Consider the following 24417-nt stretch of genomic DNA (forward strand, 5'->3'; position numbering starts at 1 on the left):
TGTTTAATTTTTAGCCGTCAGTAACAGCAAGTTCAATTCAATTCAATTTTATTTTATTTGTAAAGCACTTTTACTAATGGACATTGTTGCAAATCAACTATACAAGAATATAAATAAAATTAGAAACAACAATGACAACATTTAATTGTATATTTTATTCCTAACGAACAAGCCAGAGGAAATGGCGGTGAGGAAAAACATGAGCTTTGATTTCATCTAGCATTTTGAGATTGTTTGAATTCTGCGGCTAATAATGAGCTCTTGGTACTGAGTTTATGATTCAGACGTTTTAATCAGGTTACTTCTACTATAGAAGGATGCTATAGTTTGCTCTAGTGGCTAAAGATGCTGTAGTATACTCCTCTGGATGCCCGTATCTACTGTGTGACCGGTTTCTATAGCCTAGGACCAAAGTATCCTTACGGAGCCACTGGTCAGTCATTCAGTAATATTTAGTCTCCTTTGCAAAATGAAGAGGTCTTCATTCCTCTTGTTGTTATCTGTACTTCTGGTCTAGCAGAGATCACCAACTAGAAGGTCCTTAAGACTCTTAATTTTGTCTCTTTTAAGCACTACAAAGTGAGGACCAGACTCTACGAGTCTCTAAAATATGCAAATAAGGAATCTGTGTAGGAGTAGGCAGAGTATGCCACATCAGATCAAGCGCAATTATTTTACAATACAAATATGAAACGGATTAAGGTGTAAGATGAAATATGAACCAGTTGGCCTTTAGTTATGGCGAAAAAACAGGGAAAAGAATCTCTGTAAGTGTCTGCCGAAGATGTACACGCCTGCGTAAAACATTTTAGTGGGTATATTATTGAAGAGAAACAGCGCACTGTGGTACTAAGGGATGTACAAGGTCAGGGCGCTTGGGTGCTACCACTCTGTACAGCCTAACAAGCTCTCAATGCTTCTCTTTGTTTTCTTTCTCCGTCTCAGCACTTCCAGCATTCACACCGCCGCCTCTTCCACGGCCCGCCTGACTACTATTGGTCAAAACGAATTGCCTGTTTATATGCAGAAGCAAAAGCTCAGCATTCATAGACGATACATCATTTTTTTTATGCAGGCACAACCCGGTATTGCTCCCACCTGTAAGATATTAAATCAGTGATAAGGGTCTCTACGGTGGCTGTCATGAACTGGAATATCTCGTCTCTATAATTCAGATTTCAGAAGAGAAATTGCAGCAACAACACCCCATTTCATAAGACGAGGTTTATGAGTAGAGATTGAAACATCAGCTTTCTGAGTTATTTCCCGTGTCCTAGTCAGCGGCAGTGTTTGAGCAATGAGCTGATGCACTGTAGTTCATATTTGCTTTTAAAGTTATATTATTTTCTAGCTATAAAATTGGGCTTGTTCCTTAGGAATTCGCCGGAATGGCAATATCCTGAGCTGAGGCTGCAAGAATGATGGATGGTTGCATATGTGCGTGGATGTGGATGTGCGATGTGTTCAGTGTGTTTTTGTGTGGTGTTCATCTCTCTCTGTCTCTCTCTCTCTCTCTCTCTCTCTCTCTCTCCTTAACAAGACGTTGGCAGTGTTTACAAAAGAGCCTTGTGTTGCTCCGCCACAGGCTCTTAGGGTTTTGCCCTCAAGCCCAAAGGCCAACAACTGAAATGGTAATGAAGGTACCATTGCTCTTAGATCTGCATCAGAAAGCAATGAAACCTCACACTATTTCAACCCCAAAACACACACACACAGCAAACGCTTTACTCTTTACTCTACTCCAGGATGTGTTGAAAAAGTCTCTTGGCAAAGGTTCAATATTTCTGCCTTTGGACTCCTGTGTTTCAGATCACTTAAAGAGGCAGGAACAGAAAACAGCAGCGCTCTACTCAGCCATTAACGCTTCCAGATGAGGGATCGATATTGGCTTAAATGAGCAAACTCCAAGCACACATCATCGCAAATCAATAGTGAGCTGGTTACAGCAAGCGAGTGTAGGAAAGAATATGCACGTGCTGAAGTGCCTGTAAGGTAATCGACAATCGTCTTTAATGGGTGTGTGTGTATTAAAAAAAAAATCCTACATGCCTTTCAAATGATTCCACTAGCTCTCTGCAGCGCTTAGAGTCTTTAATTATGTCTACACGTGCATCTTTAATGCACAGGACAAACAATATACTCTAATTGAGGCTTGAATAGGAAGGAAAATGTATGATAATAGCTTATTAAAGGAATACTCGTGAATCTTTCAAGCTAATTTCCAACTCTAGCATAGATGTGATTACTATAAACACGATGTTTGACACATAATAATAATAATAATAATAATAATAATAATAATAATACATTTTATTTGTGGGCGCCTTACAAACTCTCTAGGTCATCTTACAAAAAATACATTAAAAACACACAGCATAATATAAAATATACAACAGACAACAGAATAATATAGTAAAATTAAAAAGTAAAGTAAAGTTCTATGTAAGTTTTGAGTCTGGATTTAAAGGTTGTCAGAGAGTCTATACTTCTGATGTCAGCAGGAAGACTGTTCCAAAGGCGGGATGCAGAGCAGCTGAATGCTCTAAGCCCCATGGTGGACAGTCGAGCTGCTGGTGTGGTGAGCTGGTTAGCAGAAGAGGATCTGAGTGTACGGGGAAGGTGTGTATAACTGGAGAAGTTCAGACAGATATGGTGGAGCAAGATTATGAAGAAAGTGAATAGTAGAATTTTATAATCAATACAGAACTTCACAGGAAGCCAGTGAAGTTGGTGAAGAACTGGCGTGATATGATGAAGTTTGAGTAATAATGCGAGCTGCAGAGTTCTGTACCAGTTGAAGTTTATGAAGAATTTTTGAAGGTAAACCAAAAAGAACGGAGTTACAGTAAACTAAACGTGATGTAACAAGATTTGGGCGGAGGTGATTAATATTGCGGAGGTGAAAGTACCGTATGCAGACCGAGTAACATTATTAAAATGAGCCTCTAAGGAAAGTGTGCTATCAAGGACGACACCTAAACTCTTTACCTGAGGAGAAGGAAGAACAATGGAATTGTAAATATTTAATGAAAAACTATCAACTTTGGCTAAGGTGGACTTATAGCCAACGAGAAGGACTTCACATTTAAGTCTACTTAGAAGCATAATACAGAAATACAGATTACATGACAGCTTATAGAACCATCAAAAATGTTGGAATTTATTTTTTCTTTAAATATATTTTAATAACAAAGTAATTATTCGTTTATAATTTGTTGGTTCGTTAGTTCTTTGAGTTTATTTATTTATTTATTTATTTATTTATTTATTTATTTATTTTTGTTTAAAAACTTTAATAAGTGTAAGCATCCTTAATATAGACTAACATAATTATTATGAAATTAGAATTTAGTCATTATAGCCTTTTTTTTACATTGATTTAAACATTTCATAGATATTTAATAACTATAGACAATATAAATAACTATAGACAAAGCTATAAAATATGTATCACTAATTGTTATTAAACAGCAATATGTTGTTTTTCTTATATTCATTCATTCATTCATTCATTTGTTTGTCTGTTCTATCAATCAATTGTTTATTGACAGAAAAATGATTTGAAATCTGAACTCTTCTGTGTGTTAATGATGCATCATCGATGCTAGGGACAAATGAATCTACACAATAAATAAATGTAAGCGTAAATACGTTAGCGTACATCCGATATTCACACGGCCCACCAGCTACCCTGTTTCCATAATTTTGGATGAATAGCTGTCAGTGAGTGAACCTGTTGATAGAATTCGACAGCCATGACAGCAGTCACTATTAAGCCTGGCTAAATGTGGAGACACTGCACTCAAGCACACATTCACAACTCTCCAGAGACCAAATGTTGGACTGAATAAATTAAGCTCAACGCACTGACTGGCTCTGGGTACACTCGCATGCATAAAACATAGCCAGGGTGAGGGGGAAAAAAAATGGCAGAATATGTGATAGAAGACAGACAAAAACAAGGCATTGTGTGGGAATTAATCATTTACTCCAGGGGTCTTGACTCAGCAAGTTACAGTAGCGGCTAATTTGGGAATATTTACCTTTGGGGTGGAAAAAAAAGAAGAGAAAAAACACATGCACATAGACACACAGAGACACTCGTACACACTCGCTCATGCACAGACACACACACACATACACTGCCTGAAGCAACAGAGAAGTATGGCACCGGCTCCAGAGTGCTGACCTTGGCAGCCGGAAAGACCTTTACAGCCACCTCGAACACGGAGCACGGCAAGATCTGGACCTCGGGGACTGACGCTCACCCTGAGGGAGGCACTTTTTTCTTTGGGATGGCAGCACCAGGGCGGCTTTGAAGGTGCCAGGCGGTCCGGCAGCCAGTAAATTAGCCCCAAATAGCTGTTAACAGCACAGTTCCATTAAACAGGATTTAAAGGGATTAGCTAATAGCAGCCTTAGATAAATGTGTGTGTGAGTGTGTGTGTGAGATGAGTTGGGTGGGGGGGGAGAAAGCATGAGGGTTGAGAGAAAAAGTAGTTGACAGGGGAATAAGAACCAAAACGCTCACTTCCTGCTGTCTTTTAAAAGAAATCTCTCAGCGACATTATTAACCGCAAATCTGTCTTAACTACAAATCCAGAGAGCGGATCATAAACACTGAATCACTGCGAGAGAGGCTCGTATTCACATCTTTCATCAGCGCCGTTACCTCTCCCGGTGCATGCTCACACAAAGGCTGAGCGTGGCGTCATTACATCACTACGGCTCAGCAAAGCTCTTTCCTGTCCAAATCCCTCTTGTTTTTTTGACAGTATGGCTTGCTGAGCGGCTGAGAGGGTTCAAAGCCGAATGCGTGTTTCAGGACGGTGACGCAAATCCACAGCTGCTCGCTGGAATGCTAGGACAGCAAATTCTTACAGGGTGGAGGGAGGACAACGACGTATCTTTAAAAAATTCACACTAAGTCGTTCACACTGATGATTATTTTCCTATACCGGTATTTTATCCCTTGCATATTTCATAAGATCTCCTTTCCTACATTTATTTCCTTAAATCATCCACGAATACAACAATCAAAAAGATCCATTCATCTACACTCAATATATACTTTTTTTACTTGCGATGTTGTTTCATGCACTCCATCCCGTGTCCTGCATCAGACGTCGTACTGCTAATACTGTGATATAACGTGAACAAATGTCCACAGAGCTGTCTGACAAGAAAATCATTCATTATTATAAGAAACTCTCAAGCAATCAAGCCATAAAAAAAAGTAAAAGAGAGGAAAACAATAACCACATTCTAGTAGTTCATTGTGGTCGATATCAGCAGTAGTGACCCAGATTTAGCGGGGACGAGCGCATTCATAGAGATTCTAAGTAGAGCGCTCTGATGATGAAACTAATTTCTGAGGCTAAAAGGAAGAGTGTGTGCTCAGATGAAGATAAATGACATACGGGGCTGACGAGAGTGAGAGTGAGAAAGAGAGAGAGAGGACTATACTAGAACTGAGGGATAAAGTGTGCCTTGCCTTGAGATGACTGTAATTAGTCCTCAAAGAAAAGTATCAGTGTAGCATTGTAGGTTATGGCGATTCAGACCCCTCTTCCTTTGAAACTCAGGCTTTAAAGCTATAGTTTCCACGAAAATACTGTAGCTTAGGACATGAATCAGAAGTGGCTCCTTGAAGAGCATAAATCCTGTTTCTTGTCTGGATCAATTACACTGGAATGTTTGACATGGCTCAGAGAATATACATGGAGGCATATGTCATGATGTGATTATCTTGTCTTTGAAATCTCAATCAAATCATGTGTGTTCCATATGGCAAATGCTTCGCTATTGTCTGTAAAACTAGTCTAATATAGTGTGTGTGTGTGTGTGTCAGTCTGGGAAAACCTGTTGGACGTCATCGTGTCTGCGCTTTTCTACCAATGATATTCCTCGACACCTCAACTTTAAGAAAACAAATATATATTTTTGCACCAAAACAATGCGGAAGTGTTTTTATTTAGTCTGCTTTCTGCTGTGTAAAAAAAAGCCAGTTTAACAAACACAGTGAAATAAACAGTCTAACTAAAGAAGTCTGGCTAGCTAAGTGCGATTTTCTACACACCACAGCGATAGCCGTAGGGACGTAATTCTAATCAGTGTGTAATAAGTTAACAACCTTTTGTGCCGACCTTAATAGACGAAGTTATTATTAAAATAGAAATAAAAAAAACGAAAGAGAGATGAATGATTACTGAAATAATTCGAGTGAAGAACCCGTGGTCAAATATCGCAAATTTGACCTCAGGTGATGAGACAGAGACTGATACAGATGATGCTGATGATCAATTTCTTAGTGTAAGCTTATCATTCATGAAGTAATTTTGTTTTTTAAGTAGATTAAGTAGCTAAGCACGGCAGAGGTAGGCGGGACATTAGCTTGCGACAGCCTGATATTATATCTGAAAAATGGTTTATTTGTAAAAGTATAATGGTTTCTAATAATCTATAACGAGTTTCCCTTGAAAAATGGAAGAAAAGGCATACTATTATTAAACATAAAATTGCTGCTGGATGGGCGGGACTTGAAAAGTCTGTTAGTTAATATTCAAAAAATAAAGGTGATCAATAGAGCTTATCCATGGTCGTATATCTAAATCGTATTTATTGAAATAAACAGTTAAAATCTGTTTCTGCTACAAATTCTGTTGTCATAATTGGCTGGAGATGTGGCACCTTAGTGGTTAAGGTGTTGGACTACTGATCAGAAGGTTGTGAGTTTGAATCCCAGGTCCAGTGAGCTGCTGCTGAGCCCCTGAGCAAGGCCCATAAACCCTCAGTTGTATAAAATGAGATAAAAATCTAAATCGCTCTGGATAAGGGTGTCTACCAAACGCCAGGAACCTAAATGAAAATTGGCCAGGACATATTATACTGTATTACATCATTATATATATAATTATAAAGATGAGAAGACCTTTAAAGACAAAACACTCAAGGAAAGAGTAAGTAAAGACACTTTAAATGGCGCATCAGCGAAAAGCCTGGAAACGTGATGCCACTTCTGGGCAAGAGGCAGTGTTTTTTATTGACTGCCCGGGGAGCGCTGAGAAGTAAGCAGCAGCATTGATCCTGGATTCTGAACCCCTGAGGTCTTCCTTGCCGCTGTATCGACAGCACTTTGACTCCCCTTTCACACACTTTCTGTGGAAAAATCAGTCTTGTCACCTGCTAACAGCTGGCTTAGGACACAAATCAAAGAATAGAGAAAAAGAGGAAAAGAAAGTGGTGCCTGAACTCGATGCAGCTTCCCGGCTGAATGAAAGTCATTTAGAGTGCAGGGGGAATAAGTGTGTGAAATTAACATTTTGCCCAGGCTTTTACAGTGTGCATAACCATAAGATAAAAAATACTTCCCTCCAGACATGTCAGGCTTCATAGCTGGTTGCTGTGAAGCATATTTCCTTCAAATAAAAAAATAAAAAAAACTATTTTGGAGAAAAGAAAAACATAAAGGTCAGGACTCTATACAGTATAACCTCACACACCTAGTGTAGTGTAGTATTATTTATATATACATATATAATATGTATATGTATATATATTATATGTATATTACATATATGTATTATACACTAATTCATGTATTATGCTCAAACAATACAAAAAATGAATTTAATTTATTTAAATTAATTCATTTTTATTTTTATAATTCTATTTATTTATTTAATCATTCAGAAATTCCTCAAATCAAAATAATCGCTCTAATTTTTGTTCTAATTTTTGTTTAATGTCTTTTTTTTTTTTTTTCCCTGAACTCTAAATATTTCCTCATTTATCATTATAAGAATGAAGAAACAAAAGAGAGCCTTCAACAGGAAATACACATATGGTTGCTGACCTCAACAAATCAGGTACTGGATTAAAACTACTACTTTTAAGCATAATATTTTAATATTGTAATAAATTAAGCAAAATCTGGTGGGATGAAAACCAGATTATTCAAAAGAGTTCCAAGACCCTATATTAGTGTCCTCAACCTTGTCAGGCATTACAGGAAGATTCTCAAAGCTGTTCTCTCTAGGAGAGTCTTTCCCCGGGTATTATAAGCCTTTTAGAAACTTGCGTTTTTTGTAGCATTATTTAAGGAATTGGTTTTTTTTTTATCACTGGTCAGCTGAAATTTAGCAAAATAAAATTTACAATCATCAACTTTACAGTCTTTTGGTAAGCTCACTCTAGCCTCAGATTCCTCTTCATGGCGGAAAGAAGTTGATGCACCATTGTACTGTAATTTAACCCAATAAAGGTTCGACATGCTGTTGCTTCTCTTCTCACCACTGTTGTAAAATGCGGTTATGTGATTTACTATAGCCTTGTCTCCTTTGACCACTCTCACCACCAAGGCCTTTTCGTCCACGGAACAGCTGCTTGTTGGATGTATTTTTTTGCTTGACTGTGTAAACTCAAGGCTCTGCTGTACATTAATATTTTCTTAAATACTCAAACTGTGCCTGTTTGGCACCAAACAATCATGTCACAGTCACAGTCACATTGATTGATGTGAACATTAATTAAAGCTCTTCATCCATATGTGCATGATATTATATGTTGCACTGCTGCCACATGATTGGCATAAATGAGCAGGTGGTCTATTAAAGTAGCCGATGAATATAAATATTAATTAGTTTATTATAGCATATCTATTAATTGTTCAGAGCATTTACATTAAAGGTGCCAATAAGTCTGGAGTTAATTGTAGGAAAACATACAGAGATAGACAATCCAAGCTGTAATTTATAAATAGCTCTATTTGGATGTAGTTTTTTTTTTTTAAATAGCAAGTTCCATAAGCTAATAATCTAAACCTGTAATAATAATAATAATAAAAAAAAAAACAAGCAGAAATCCTGCCTTGTCACATCTATGCTAGGTAGCAAATCTCCATCAGCCTGAGTGGCACTTAATTAATGGAGTCTGGAGCATTAACACATGCTAAACAGTGGGTTGCGCTCTGATCGTTGTTAGCTGTTAATAACACCACCTGCTAATAATGCCACAGTCACAGTATGATAAACACAGACCTATGTGATGAAAAATGGGTTCCTGGCAATCAAACAACAGTGTCTGTTTGTAATTTTACACAGAATGCTATAGTTAAAATGTACTAATTACACAACGTGTAGCATTTCCTTATAGACTTCTTCAAAGTTTGTCCAGAAAACAACTTATCAGTTTCCATCAATTCTAGCAATTCACCCATTATCAGTAAAGCAAGACTGAGAAAAACTAAAACTGAAATACTAAAACAGCAGGATATACACTACCAGTCAAAACTATGAAATAACACACATGGACTTAAGTAATCCATAAGTAACGACAACAAAAAACAGTCAGCTGTTATTTTAAGACACGAAGGTCAGGTGTTCTGGAATAGTTCTTGCAAGAACAGTATTGTCAAGTGCATTTGCAAAACCCATCAAGTACCATGATGAAACTGGCTCACATGAAGACCATCCCAGTAAAGCAAGACCAAAACTGACCTCTGCTGCAGAGGAGAAGTTCATTTAGAGTTACCAGCCTCAGAAATCACCAATTAACAGCACCTCACATTAGAGCCGTTATGAAGGCTTTACAGAGCATCAGTAGCAGACATATCTCAATATCAACTGTTCAAAGGACATTATTGTGTATTTCGGCCGCCTTCAGCATTGTTTTACAATATAGAAAGAAATAAACATCAGGAAAGACCATGGAATTAGATGTGTCCAAACTTTTGACTGGTAGTGTATATTCATATAAAATCAAATTTGTGCACAAACCTCCCAACGTATCTATACACAGTCAGATAAATGTCATAGGGTAAATCTGAAGAGTTCAACCCCCTTCTTGGCCTTGTGATGCAGAAGAGGGCAGACAGCACTTTTCTCTGATTATATGTTACACTGCCATGTGACGCAACAGGAGCAGCAGTTTGAAAAGAACTGGTTAATTGGGTTTACTTGTCTCAGAAGAAGCATGTGATAGCTTTAATCCTCCCTGGTTGGTAGCAAGGGGCATTCATCCAACAATCCATCAATCCATTCATCCATCCATCCATCCATCCATCCATCCATCCATCCATCCATCCATCCATTTATCCATCCATCCTTGCATCCATCCATCCACCCATCCATCAATCCATCCACCCATCTATACAGCCATCCATCCATCCATCCACCCATTAATTCACACATCCATCCATCCATCCATCCGTCTTTTTGTACCACTTATCCTACACAAGGTAACAGGGAGCCTGGAGTCTATCCCAGATGACTCGGGGGAGGGACACCCTGGACAGAGTGCCAAACCATCACAGGGCACAATCACACACACATTCACACACTACAAACAATTTAGAGATGACAGTCATCCTACAGCACATATCTTTGGACTGGGGGAAAAGCCCCAAGTGACCAGAGGAAACCCACAGCAATAGATGTGTAAGGCAAACCTCCTAAGCAGTAAGCCACCTTGCCCACTGGCAATAACAAAGTGGTTTTAAAAAAATGTGAGGGGGGGGGTGTCACTGGCACAAGTAAAGAAACTGTAATGCTTTGCAGAGTAATGAAATGCACATTTTCTAAAAAAATTAGTGTAATGATTCTCATAGGACACAATTTCAACAATCCAAACACCTCAATAGACAGCTAGAATCATGACTCTTTCTTATCCTTTCCATTACTCACTATTCTGCAACAGCAAAACACTTCATTTTACAACCTAATGTACACTCAGGAGTTTACTGGAGAGGACTTAGCACTTAATTATTTATGAGGAATTGTTCCTGGGTGTGAATTACCTCCGAATGGAGTAATTAACTCTGTTATTTATTTATTAATTTTTTATTTTTTTTATTTTTTATAAAAATTCAACTTTAATTACAAGTGTTTTGAATTTAATGAAGAGTGCCATTATGAAGCATTATGTTCAGTTTGAGTGGACAAATCTCACACAGCTGAGAGAACGGGTTTTAATACCTGAATAAATATCATCTTTTGCGAGGGATGGGCAGTATGACAAAAATGATATGAGGAACTAAAAATATCGTTATATGAGAACAAAACAGTAAAAACAAACAAACAGAAAATTTAAAAAAATAAAATCAGTAATCAAATATTATTAAGTATCTCATTTTTTTTTAAATACAGAAAATTTATTTAAAGTTTAGAAAAATAAAAGACTAATAAAAAGCAAAAGTATAAAGAAATGTAATATTTACATTTGAACATTTTTACTTCATTAGAAAACATTTAAAATTCATCAAAAAACATCAAATTAAAAAAAATAAAATTAAAATTAAAATGAAATTAAAATAAAAAAAAAAAATTTATAAATGTATTTTTTCCTCTTTAAAATGTTTAAAAATATAAAAACTACATTTAAAAAATAAAATTAAAATTAAATTTAAAAAATATTCTTTTTATAAAAAGAATATTTTTATAAATGTTTTTTTGTTCTTTTTAAAAAATTTAAAAAATATCAAAATATCAAAAAAACCAGATTCAAGCAACATTGCATTAGTAAGAGTGCAGTAACACCGAATTGCCAGATTGTTTCCATGCACCAGTTTTATAACTAAAAAATTTATATCGAGTAGCAGAAATTTGAAAACAATGTGGCCAAATCCTTTATTTTTGCACTGCAAACAGAAAAAAGGGAATGATTTCCAAAGACAAAAGTTTCTTCTGGTTTCCTTTCTTTCATTTTATCCTCATCTTCAGTTACAATCTTGAAAAATCGCTTATCGTTTATCATTTCCGATGATGATGTCGCTAGCGCTACTGTGATACTGGTTGCAGTGGGATTGTTTCTATAGAACGATAATTGGAATAACTGAATTTTTAAGCAAAGAATACAGACGAGTGACAGAAGAAAGATATAGAGATAAAAACACTCAAACATCTCGCTGTGGATTTATGATATATGAGCAGTCTTGGAATGAGTTTCAACCGATTAAATTAGTTAACCGGAACTAACTGCTGTATAATGTGACACTGTTTATCACAGTCTCAATATTGTCCAGCCCATCAACTCGCATTTAACCCTTTATTTCTGCTTGCAAAAAAAAAAAAAGCTTAAAAGTCTTGATAATGGCACCTTCTGTTTCTCCAAAACACCTAAAATATATGGGCATCTTATTTATGCTTCTGCATTTACATGAATTGCGTCCAGTAGATTATTGGCCCCAGGAAACATTCCTATTTTGATATCCTCATCGAGCGTGAATATTGGGATGAAAGTAAAAAAGCGAAGGAGCACGAAGCAGCAAATAAAGTGGCATGCGCCATCGTATTAAACCGCTGTTCTTTTTTTTATTTCCTGCCGGGGCAGAGCTTGTGGTGTGAAATGAAAGTGCACAGTCGCTGATTGGACCTCTGGGTGAACTCTTACCTTGTATGGCTCACCGAACAGATTGAAGCTGGTGGAGAACAAATCTTCATCCTGCTGCACTTCCTGTGTGCGACGCTCCCATTCCTTCTTCTTCAGCGCTGAACGGTCCTGTTCATAATGGCTGTGGAGAGAGAGAGAGAGAGAGAGAGAGAGAGACGGTAAGTATGATTTGAGTTGGCATGCAAGAAATCAAACGGCGAAAAGCCTCCGCTTTTACGAGATGCAAGAGAAGCTCTTATCTGAGCCTGAGCTGATGTGAAGCAGACGGAAGGAGCGCGGTAAAGTAGACGGATTGAAGCTTAGTAAAGGACAGCGCTCTGGCAGGAATCGACAGTGAGAGGGTATCAGGCCTCAGGGAGAGTTCCTCTCAATTTAAAGGTCCTCAGAAGGCAATCAACACAGTGACTCTTACAGGAAGCTCATTTGAACTAGTGGCAGCTGCCCCTGAGTGCACCTCAAGTCTGTACCGTGAAAGCAGAAAGTGATAAAAGATCAAACTGATCCAACACTCTGGAAGAGAAAAAAACAACCTGTTTTCATTTCCTTTTCACAGAGACCGGACTACTTGATGACAGAAAGTGTGTACGGTGTATGTAGTGCACTAAATTAGACACCAACAACTGAAAACACAGGTGGAGGTGACTGGGCTTGGTTTAGTACCCCAGGGTAAACGTGGCATTACCATAGCATTAGCATAATGGCCTACATTCCAGCAGCGGAGACAGCGCCGTGGCCCTAGATTAACACAGACGTCCCCCAGGACCTGGTAGCTGTAGCATTAGTGTCTGCCTATACACCAGGATCTGCGATCAACCTAAGAAATGAAGAAATGTTGGATGTCCTGATGAGGCCATCTATGCTTTCTGCATTTTGCATATTATAAAAAGACACAGCGTGGAACAGGGTTCGAGTTTTAGCTGGGGTTACTGTTTCACATGTACTCTAGATGTCTGTGTGGGTTCCACCCCCACCATGTTCTCGGCTTTCCACCAATTTCACAGAAACACACAGCTAGACAGACAGAGCTGGCTACTCTAAATACTAAACTGTTCCTATGTGGAAATGAGGGTGTGAATGAAAGTGTGCGCGATGCTCATACAGAGCGTGTTCCCGGCTTGTGCGGTATTCCCGGGATAAACTCCGAATCTGGTCTCTGTGCACAGGAAATATACACACTTTATTCATTATCAGCTACATTCATATTCACATCATTAGTCATTGTATTGTATTCATATGCTGTATTTTCTTTATATTTTGTCTCTTTATTTTTTTCCCTGAACAGCTAATCCCATTTTGTTTCATTTTATTTCACCTGTTAAAGTAAAGGCTGCAATTTTGACTCTATTTTTATAACAAGAACAAGAACAACAAGTCAGGAAAAGCATTTCACTGCATGTAGTACAGTATTTCCCCTGAAGACGACAATTCAGAACATATATATGTCATATGAAAGACGCAAAGAATAAGGAAAGAGTTTCTTGCATCTCCATCTTTCTGACTCTGAGCCAAAGCAAAAAATTTCTTATAAGCCCAGGTAACATCATTTCCTTCCATACATTCTGTACAAGGATGTGGGGAGCGTGGAGGACTTGATACGATTTTCCTATATTAACTATAAAAATTGGTTGAGGTTTATATAGCATCATCAGGTTGGCCTACATTAAATATAACACTCCTGTATCAGTTATCAAGCGTTTTACTGAACAGTATTTCAGATCCTTCAGAACAGCCTTTAAGAGAGCGAGCTAGCGAGCGAGTGATGGATAGGACCAAGAGACGAAGGGCTGGAATAAGTTTGTTCTCAATCTGCCCTAGCTATTCCCCCAGCCGCTCCTCGGGGTCGCCTGGCTTTTACGCCGTGTCTAATCCATCATCAAATTATTCCAGAAAGGGTGTGGAATAGAGCTGGCCGAGAAAAACGAGAGCGAGCCCGGAGGTGACAGCCACTTCTTCTGAGGGTCGGGGAAAAATAAGCGACATAAAAGAAGGAATAAAAAAACAATAGAGGAGAGAGAGGGAAAGAGAGAGAGAGACAGGAGGAGATTGACGCCGGTTCCCTGGCCGCCATGACAGCAAGATGTCAGTTATGTTTATGTCAGCTCACCTGTCGGATAATTTTGATGTGCTGATAGATCACGTTTACGGCTGTCAGAGGCGTTATCTCCAGAAGAATTCTCCAGAAGAATGCAGTCCCTCGACACTACATAATCCAGTTAATGTAAAGCAGGACGAGAAAGAGTGGTGGCATCTTGGTAGCTAACCTTAATGCTCACATTCGTCACTAAAATAAACAGGATTATATGGTAGAACGAGTATCATACTGAAAACTCGCTCTCTTTGGATCTTTACATAAGATTTAATTTAATTCGTATTAATTTTTTTTTTAAATAATTATTTGTATGTTTTTTGTTCTACTTTATTTATGATTTAATTAATAATAATTTTAATAAAGAAATGTGATCTTTGTACCCAAAACACAATCATTATAAAAATCCATCCATCTTTTATTTTATATTCTCCTCAACATATAAATAGCTTTTTTTTTTTTTTTAGATCAACTAAAGAATGAATAGTTAATAATTAATAATAAAGTGTTAATTATTGTTTCTAAGATGTTTTTTTTTTTTTTTTGCTATGCAACCCAAAAACAAGGACTGGGTCATCTACTGCTCAGTCATGAACAGAATCAAATAAAAAAAAATAAAAATAAATGAGTAAAAAGCTTCAACGCAGACTGTGTGTGTAAATCGTGATCAGTCGACAGCTGAGCAAAGCCTCGAGGGATGGACGTTTTATGAAGATGAGGATTTTTTTTCTTTCCTTATCCGTTCGTTGCAAGAACAGATTTCTAAAAAAGAGTCTTCAGCCTAATCAGCATCGGAAGAGCTTCTTTTATAATGAGGCATGACGGCAAGCTTGATGATGACGCTGTGGAATATGTCCTCGTCTGTGAAACCACCATCCAGCCTCCATGCACCAACCCCAATAATATAATACCCAAAAAAAAAAAACCCAAACCCCACCCCCTCCTCAACGTATCCTCCCCACCTTTTCCTGAAGCCAGATGGAAAAAGGCAAACCTGAACAGTGATATCCTCAGTAAACTGAATAAATTTAATCTTAGCTGAGCTCCGCTGCTTTGGGATGATAACAGACAACCTCTCTCTCTCTTTCTTTCCCTCTCTCTGTCTTTTTTTCTTATACACTCCCTCACTTTCTTGTTCAGCCCCCAACCGAAACGCCCTGCACCACCCACCCACCAGGAAGGCTTCGCATAGAAAACTGTAATAAGTGGCAAGTGAGTGCCTCCATTATTAGAGCGCCACAACAGTGGGTCTGATTTCAGATTTAAGCGGCAATTATTAATTTGAAGCACTGGCTAATTAAAAGTACAGCTAATCGTTTAGCCTCTTGTTACAATTATTTCGCTGGATTGTAATTATATGGACCTGCTTATCGTCCCCATTAAGCCGGTGACAGCGGAGGTGGAGATCCGCTCGAGTTTCTTGATTTGGAAGCTCTGGGATGGGATTGATTGCGAGGGAATGATAGGGGCCCTTCATCGGGAAGGTGCCAGTCTGCATAAGTGGGGTGACGACGTCGCCTGAGGGGGAAAAATCTCAGCACTGCGGATGCTAGCTCCCTCTTTCTTCTTTCTGTTTTCCTTTTTTTTTCCCGGTTCTTTGTCTCAGAAGCCGCTGCGGGCTCTGTCATCCGCTAGCGTCCATAAATGGAAAATGGGATTCAAACAGCCAAGGTGATCATTTTATACAGGCAGAATGGCTTGTCTGTGACAAATAAATAAATAAATAAATAAATAAATAAATAAATCTCTGAATGCTACACACTGATATTAACAGAATCCCTATCCCTCGTTGTGCGAACCAGCTCGTTCTCGCTGCCGTCTACTTGCTGGAAATGTAATTGCCCACATGGAAATAAGCAGCATTTCAAAATGCCAGCCTTCCTCCAAGGTACTTGGCAAATAGGTGGACCTGCATGTAATATAAATGGCCGTATTAGCCTGGGTTTTGTCTCCAGGAGAGAGGGGAAGTGACAGGAGAGTCTTGTCAGAGGGCAGAGCGGCTCTCGGTGAGATTAATGAGTGCCGCTGGCAGTAATTGCCAGGTGCCAGGTTACCACCCTGACCACTGACACCACTTCTCCCACTGGGATCCTCTTCAGCTCCTCAAGGAAGCCTTTGTTTTAGCTCACAGAGACTCGACCGCATCGCAGAAACACTAAGCAAGCTCGTCGTCTTTCATCCCGTTACCTGTTCTCCAACTGAGACATGCTGATATATTATCTCAGAGAGGAATAAAACACAGCGAGGTGTGCAGTTCAAGAAAAAATGATCCATGTTGTATAGTATTGCCTTGCATAACAGGATTAGTTTCCTTTAACGACAGTTTGAAAAGGTTTTTATTCCTCTTTTACCTCAGCAATGTCATATATTAGGATTTTTTAAATTTATTATTGTACAACACATCCCACATTTTAAACATTTACTGTTAGGGAACATCCATCAGACATCTCACTTACATTATAGCAGTTATAACCTTTTACCTTCCTTCCTTCCTTCCTTCCATCCTTCCTTAATTCCTTCCTTCCTTCTTCCCTTCCTTCTCTCTTTCTTCAACTTAATGAAAAAAACCCCACCACAATTTGTAACGTTGCTTAGAAACCATAAAAAGCTAATTCTGACAAATAACGACATGTTTCCTTAATATGTTTATTATTAGGCTTAGATTATACGAAGCATCCAACATACAAGTCCGCCGTAACGAGCTGTTGCTATAGAAACGCTTCTTCTATTATATTATCACTAATATATTTCTATATCGTACCAACATTTTTCTACAGAACTCCCGCTGCAATAAAAAAATAAATAAATAAATTAGTTACACTGCATTACAACAAAATTGCTCTTGTCTATCTCCACAGCCCTTCTGACTAACAATGCAAGCGCTCTGTGATTAACTACACGGGCCAATTAGAGACTGCGTCTGGAGTCTGCACTATATCTGAAATGTCATCCCATGAATATTGCAGGAGCCGAGCTCAGGCGCGTTTCCAGATTTTGACCCAATTTAGTAAACAGACCTCCCCATGCTGCGGGACATCATCTCACTGTCTGCACATGGCATAAAGCTCTGTCTGACAATACAGGGATTTTACACCAGAGACACGCAGGGATCTAACAGCCAAACTCTCCGGTTGGTCACGAGCCAAACGGATGAAGGAAATTTTTCTTATGACATCAGAAAATGAGCTAAGCGCGACACTCTGCGTAATCAGAAACGGATATTTCAGCAGCCGCAAGGCCGATTAGACCTTAATGGCCGCTGTGTTCGAATTAATGTCTGCGTCATCTCGTTAATGTCTAATTTCCGTATGCCTCACACTGAGAGAAATAAAACAATAACACAACTGTAATATATAGAATCTAGAATATCTGGTCTAAATTTAAAAAATTCTGGTTTTCTGACAAGTTCAATGTTTATATTAGAAATAATTCATTGTTTTTTTAAATAATTGAACCAAAAAATATATTTGAAAAAATGTATATTATATAAAAGAAAATGGAAAATAAAGTAGCACTATTATGTTTTCTATCATTTAAATGATGTCCGATATTCAGGTTTATAGTAGCATATAGCGCTACAGTTCCATAACGACTCCAATTTTAATGAGTAAACAGCATTTATTTTCTAAAATATTATTATTACTTTAATGCTTTGCGCACACTGTCTAATAAAAGTTCGAAATATAAGTACCTTGTAAGTAAAAAAAATTAGAATTTATACAGAAATGTCAACATTACTAACAAGAATATCTCAGCAGGCAGAGATAAAAAAAAAATTAATGGAAAACAGCATTTTATTGCAGAAAAACCCTATAAGTAGAAAAGACTGCTCCATGCTGAGAGCATAAATGGGAAAAAAAAAATCTGAGATTTTACCAATCTCAAACAATAGCTCCGCCCCTTTGCTTTCTATTGGTTCACAAAATCCACAGGAAGTGAACGCTACCACGATCAAAAGCTTGTCCTTCCCGTCTAGATGAATTTTATTCATGTTTTGTTCAGAAAGAGTACTTTTGTCCCCATATGTCCCCAGGAGACATGGTGGCACTATTGTGACAAGAAAACATAAACATTACTTACTTAACATTAAGTAGATGTAAATTGTGCACATACTGTATACGTATATTGATATATACATGATAATTATCTCATGTTACTTTGAATGTATATATACATATACGAGCATTAAAGTTCTTCAATAAGCAAGTAAAATATAGTCACATGCAGCGATTTGCGGGGTCCAAGCACCTTTTTGCAGATACCACCCCAAATTTCCATTTCTTGCCAAGAACAAATAAGAAACCACACTTGAACCTACTTATCTAGTTTTGTGACAGTAGCTAAGGGCAAATTACACTTTCATTTATGGCATTTGGCAGACGCCCTTATCCAGAGCGACTTACATTTTTATCTCATTTTTATGCAACTGAGAGTTAAGAGCCTTGCTCAGGGGCCCAGCAGTGGCAGCTCGGTGAGCTTGGGATTCGAACTCACAACCTTCTGATCAGTAGTCCAAAACGACTAAGCTACCACATCCCCCCACAAATCATGTAAAATGCCTGCTGAAAGCTGATTGGCTGATGCTATCCACGTTCTTGAAGTAACCTAGTCATCGCTAGAAATCTACTTAGGGCAAATTTAAAGCAGATTTAATCTTAACCCTCCCTCCTATGAATGCCTACACCCCAACCTTAACAAAACACCTCGGTATCTAGTCTCGAAAAGCCAATTACATGTAATTTGTCGTAAGTGCATTGTTGATCCTGAGCTCAGGTTGTTGTATTAGGTTTCCTCAAGGTTCTCAGATTCCAGATAGGTGACACTGGCTATTCTAGATATGAATGTATGAATGAAAAACTGCACTGTGGTATCAAGTATTACTATATTATATGAAATAGATGCTCATCAAACACTAAGGACTCTGAAATCCAGTACGCGACTGATGTCCCACTTGTAAGCGTATTTATCGCTTGTCACTAATCACTACTCACCTACACACGTTAAACACCCAGTGCTTAGTGTATTGTAAAATAAAGTGTTACGCAAACCTCCGTTCTAAATTTAAACAACATCTGTTCAATCAAATCCCATTCACACTAGGCCTCTTCTACGACGCAAATCATCTGTCAGAAAGCCTTTAACCTCTACCCTCTAATTATGCCAAGGCAGCTCTTGGTTGTGGTGGAGGACAGCATGACAGAGAGAGAGAGAGAGGGAGAGAGAGAGAGAGAGAGAGAGAGAGAGAGACAGAGGAGAGGGGTTGATGATGTGGAAGGAAGATGAAACTGGCAGTTCGGTGACTACCTCCACATGTGACATTTTTATTCCAGTGTGTCTGATAAGCTTCTTTTTTTTTTTAATTAGCATTTTTGCACCGCTTCACAGCCTGCTGAAAGTCTACACAAATATTACAGGAAAATCATTCATCTAAAAAGTCTAGAAAAATCAGTGCGGTACAGAATTTAATACTGAATTACAGGATTTCATTTAATGTGTTTAATACTGAGCCTCAATCAATACACCGGCCTTAATGAAACCGTGAAAAAAATAAATAATTATAATTAATAATACTTCCGTGTTCAGTTCCTTTGAACACTATTTTCACACCGCATTTCTCATCGGTAGGGGATTTATTTTGGCGTTGACTGTGATGTTCCTGTTGCTTTTTTCCAGCGATCCTCGAACAAAAGCAGCTCGTCCTTATTCTCAGCCCCGGAAAAGCTTTTAACTGGCCGACGATTTCAAAGTTGCACAGCTGGAGCAGGACCCTGCTTAATTATAAGCGGATTTTCTTAAATCACACGCTGTTCATGTTTGAATAGCAATAAGATATAATAAAATGTTGGTGATAGGCTGTAAAATGCAGGACTGGACGCTTTCTAGAACAATCCTGTAGAATGTCAATGTAAATGTGAACCTTTGGTCACTGTGTTATTAGCCTACGCAGGTCAGGCGACGGCTAAAAGGAGTCGGTTCATCCGTTCCCGTTGATTAATGCCTCGCAATAATCACTTTTACCTCAGAAGTGTTGAATTCTTGAATCTGATACATCAGAAGGTGTTGATTAGTTTACTATAACTGCAGCACTGACAATAGTTCTAATGCAAAACACATGGAATTGTATAGCAAGCTTTTAATACTAATCAAGACTAATAATAAACTGTAATAAACTGAAAATGTCTTCTATTTTATGTAACAGTTATGGAAATAGTCTCCTTTGTCAGCGATTTGTAAGGGTAACTATGTTATCTGCCAATATTCTGTACGATATGCAATATAGTCATCAAGCAGCGATGTCGGGGTCCAAGCACTTTTTTTGCAATTGCTGCCCCTAGTGGCCAGTTCTGGCTAAGAATAAATACGAAACCATAGACACAATACTTTTAGTGACAGTAGCTGGATGCTAATCTTTCAAATGTGTTTAGATTTATTTAACAGTTACGGAAGGAGTCTCCAGTGTCAGCGATATGTAATTAGGAGTATGTTTTCTGCCACAGGAAAGTGTACAGGCTTTCTCGTTTAACAGCAACATGCTGGAAAAAAAGCTGAATTTTTTTTTTAGATGTTTAAGGAATGACTTTTTAAAGTCAGTTAAGAGTACATAAGCGATAACAGGAGCTAACTTGAACATGCAGGCAACTATAAAAGTACAATTCTTCATTATTTATTTTAGAATAATTTCTAAACTGCTGACTCTGGAGTAGTAACATTAACTCTGCTTTGAGCCGGGACACATCACATGACTCCAACATTGATTATTGTCCTATAACAGTACAAGAGTTTTGCAAGGCTGATGGATACTTGTGTAGTATGTGCCAGTGAACACAAGCTGATTAACTTCCTATTCACTACAGTATTTACAGCAGTTCTTTTATTTCCCCCACTGGCTCCCTGTCACTCATTAAAAGTGCCATTTCCACTCAGCGCCAAACATCTTAATCTTCTAAATAACAATCTTTTGCCAGTGGCTCTAGAGTATACACTAACAAAACTGACAGCCTGACAAAACAGATGGACTGACAACTGTGTATGTATGTGTAATATATACCACAGGGAGAAATCTAGAATGACTTATTCCTGGCACCGTTTGCCTTCGCTAACTGTGCAGTTGTCTGCGGTACGGGCCTTGCCGTTCACCCCCATTAACCTGACACGAACGCTGGCAGACCCAGATGTAAATAAACTGACAGAGCAGCTGAAAACAAGTGCGGTTTTAGTCACGTCTAGACAACCGCGATGACCTCATGAGCCGCACTCCTCCACACGTCTGCCCGGACCTACGCCACATTTCACACATGCTAACACATCAAACGCTGACGCTCCCCGATTTACTAAAGCTTTGGGTATGTAAAAACACGTGCAAGCTCGATAACAACGCGCGAGATGATTTGCTGAAAGGATCTACGACCGATTTCGTCTGTCATATGACCAAAATGGCACGTCTGGTCATTTTTTATGGGTTTGCCATAATGATTATGACTAATAAATTAAATAACTTGCGGTTCTTAAACAGTGAAAAAGAAGGTGATACTTGCATCAAGATGTATTTATAACATCGGCTGAAGTAAAATAAAAAATATTTAATTAGATAAAAAATAAATATAAAAGTAAAGAAAAGAATATGAAATGCAGGTAAGTAAACTAAAATAAAATGTGATAAAACAAAATAAAATAAAAAATAATGGTTAAATTAAATAATAATGGTTAAATTAAATTGAATTAAATTAAATTAAATTAAATTAAATTAAATTAAATTAAATTAAATTAAATTAAATTAAATTAAATTGCACCATCTGATTATTATGATGTCCCCAGTGCCACCTTATACATATACTTTTAAGGAAATGTCCTGTATTTTATGTAATAAAAAATAGCTTCTGTCCACATTGACACCTTAAGTAAGTGAAGGATGTAGCAGAAATCAGGGTGTAAAATGGTACTCAGGGTCATTTGAGCCGATCACAACACTCTTCTTTGATCTCTATAACAATGCTGCGGTCTAAGCGATTCCTTCTCATCACTTTTCTGTCACATCGCCAAAAACAAGATGCCCAAATGTAAGTGCGCCTAATAAGATGAACTTCAGGAATCATCATCAAGCATACGTAATTCAATTTCTGTCTTGGCTTGGCATGAAGAAGAATATCTAATCATCGTATAGACTTGCTTTTGAGCTGAAAGTTCATTTTACAGTATCGATCCAATTATTTAATGAACACAAGCGTGACCAGCATGGAGCCATCTCACATGGACCAATCTAACATCCGGCTCACACCTCCAGGGTTGAGGGGTTTGATTTCCGCCTCCGCCCTGTGCGTGTGGAGTTTGTGTGGTCTCCCTGTACTTTGGGGATTTCCTCCAGGTACTCTGATTTCCTGATTTCTAAGCCCAAAGACATGTGTGGTAGGCTGATTGCTATCTCTAAATTGTCTGTGGTTTGTGAATGGGTGTGTGTGTGGTAGCTTAGTGGGAAAGGTGTTGGACTACTTACTGGCTAGAAGGTTGTGAGTTCAAATCTCAGGCCCCTGAGCAAGGCCCTTAACCTTCAGTTGTATAAAATGAGATAAAATATAATGCCATAAATGTAAATTTCTTTGTGTCCAGGGTCTCCTGGGATAGACTCCAGCTCCCACATGACCCTGTGTAGGATAAATGCTAGAGAAAATAGATTGGATGGATGGATGGATGGATTTATAGACACAATATATGAAACCAAACCACTGTCTTGACTCTGACATAAATAGTAAAATGAAGAAATTTATGACTAATCTGCTAAAGCTAGAGATGGAACATTAGGTGTGTTTGAGATCATCTTCCATCAGCTGGGGAACGGCTTATATTTCCAAGTAAGGAAAAAAGAGAGGCTAAACCTCATATACTTGATGGTAGAGAACATACTGCGTAGTATAAGTGCACAGTGTATAGTATGTCATTTGGGACACAGCTCTGAATTCTGTTTCCAGGATTTGTAAACAGAGAAGCTTTGCACCTGTGATGCGCCTTTCTTCTCTTACATTTGTAGAAGCGTCGGTGGAAATAAACAGGTATAAAGTCACGACACCATTACTGAGAAAAAGGACCCTGTAAAATGAGACAAAGCTCTCGTCTGACCCTCAGCAAGGTGATACTGCGACTGGCCCATCAATCAGATACTGCCAGGGCTGAAATAATGGACAAACATGAGCGTGACACACACACACACAGAAAGAAAGAAAGAAAGAAAGAAAGAAAGAAAGAAAGAAAGAAAGAAAGAAAGAGGGAGGAAGGAAGGAAGGAAGGAAGGAAGGAAGGAAGACAGATGGATAAATGGAATGGATGGATGGATGGATGGATGGATGGATAGATGGATGAAAGAAAGAAAGAAAGAAAGAAAGAAAGAAAGAAAGAAAGAAAGAAAGAAAGAAAGAAAGAAAGAAAGAAAGAAACAAACAAACAAAGCTCCTCCCACAGGGCATCAGAAATATACCAGTATTCCTTTATTATTCAGTAATACTAAATGGATGGAGGGATGGATGGATGGATGGATGACAGATGGATGAAAGAAGGGAAGAATGGAAAGAAAGAAAGAAAGAAAGAAAGAAAGAAAGAAAGAAAGAAAGAAAGAAAGAAAGCTCCTCCCACAGGGCACCAGAAATGCACCAGTATTCCTTTATTATTCAGGAATAATAGCACAACACTGTGGAATTCCTCATTATTCTGTACTGTTGATTATTTTCCTGCATCATCATGCCCCCCAAAGCGTATTATTTCTCCCACACACACAATCACACAATAGAGTTCTAGCACTGTCAGGATTCTGATTATTCTCTTTGGTTATACGTTCTAGAATGTTCACATCACCATATCAAGAACCCTTCCCCCCTACATACATACACACACACACACTCACAGCGAACCGCACCATTTTCCCCAAGCCGGCTGCTTGAGAACATTTACATTAAAAG

General features: G+C 38.2%; 1 protein-coding gene across 1 annotated transcript in view; it reads right to left on the reverse strand.

The window, feature by feature from the left end:
- The window catches only part of aff2 (AF4/FMR2 family, member 2), a 254016-nt gene that overhangs the window by 177917 nt on the left and 51682 nt on the right, over positions 1-24417 (reverse strand). The window contains exon 2 of the mRNA XM_058398044.1: positions 12388-12508. Within this exon, the coding sequence (XP_058254027.1) occupies positions 12388-12508 (121 nt within the window). The remainder of the gene's footprint in view (positions 1-12387; positions 12509-24417) is intronic.

This window comes from Hemibagrus wyckioides, linkage group LG08, assembly GCF_019097595.1.
Source record: "Hemibagrus wyckioides isolate EC202008001 linkage group LG08, SWU_Hwy_1.0, whole genome shotgun sequence".
In the NCBI taxonomy this organism is placed as follows: domain Eukaryota; kingdom Metazoa; phylum Chordata; class Actinopteri; order Siluriformes; family Bagridae; genus Hemibagrus; species Hemibagrus wyckioides.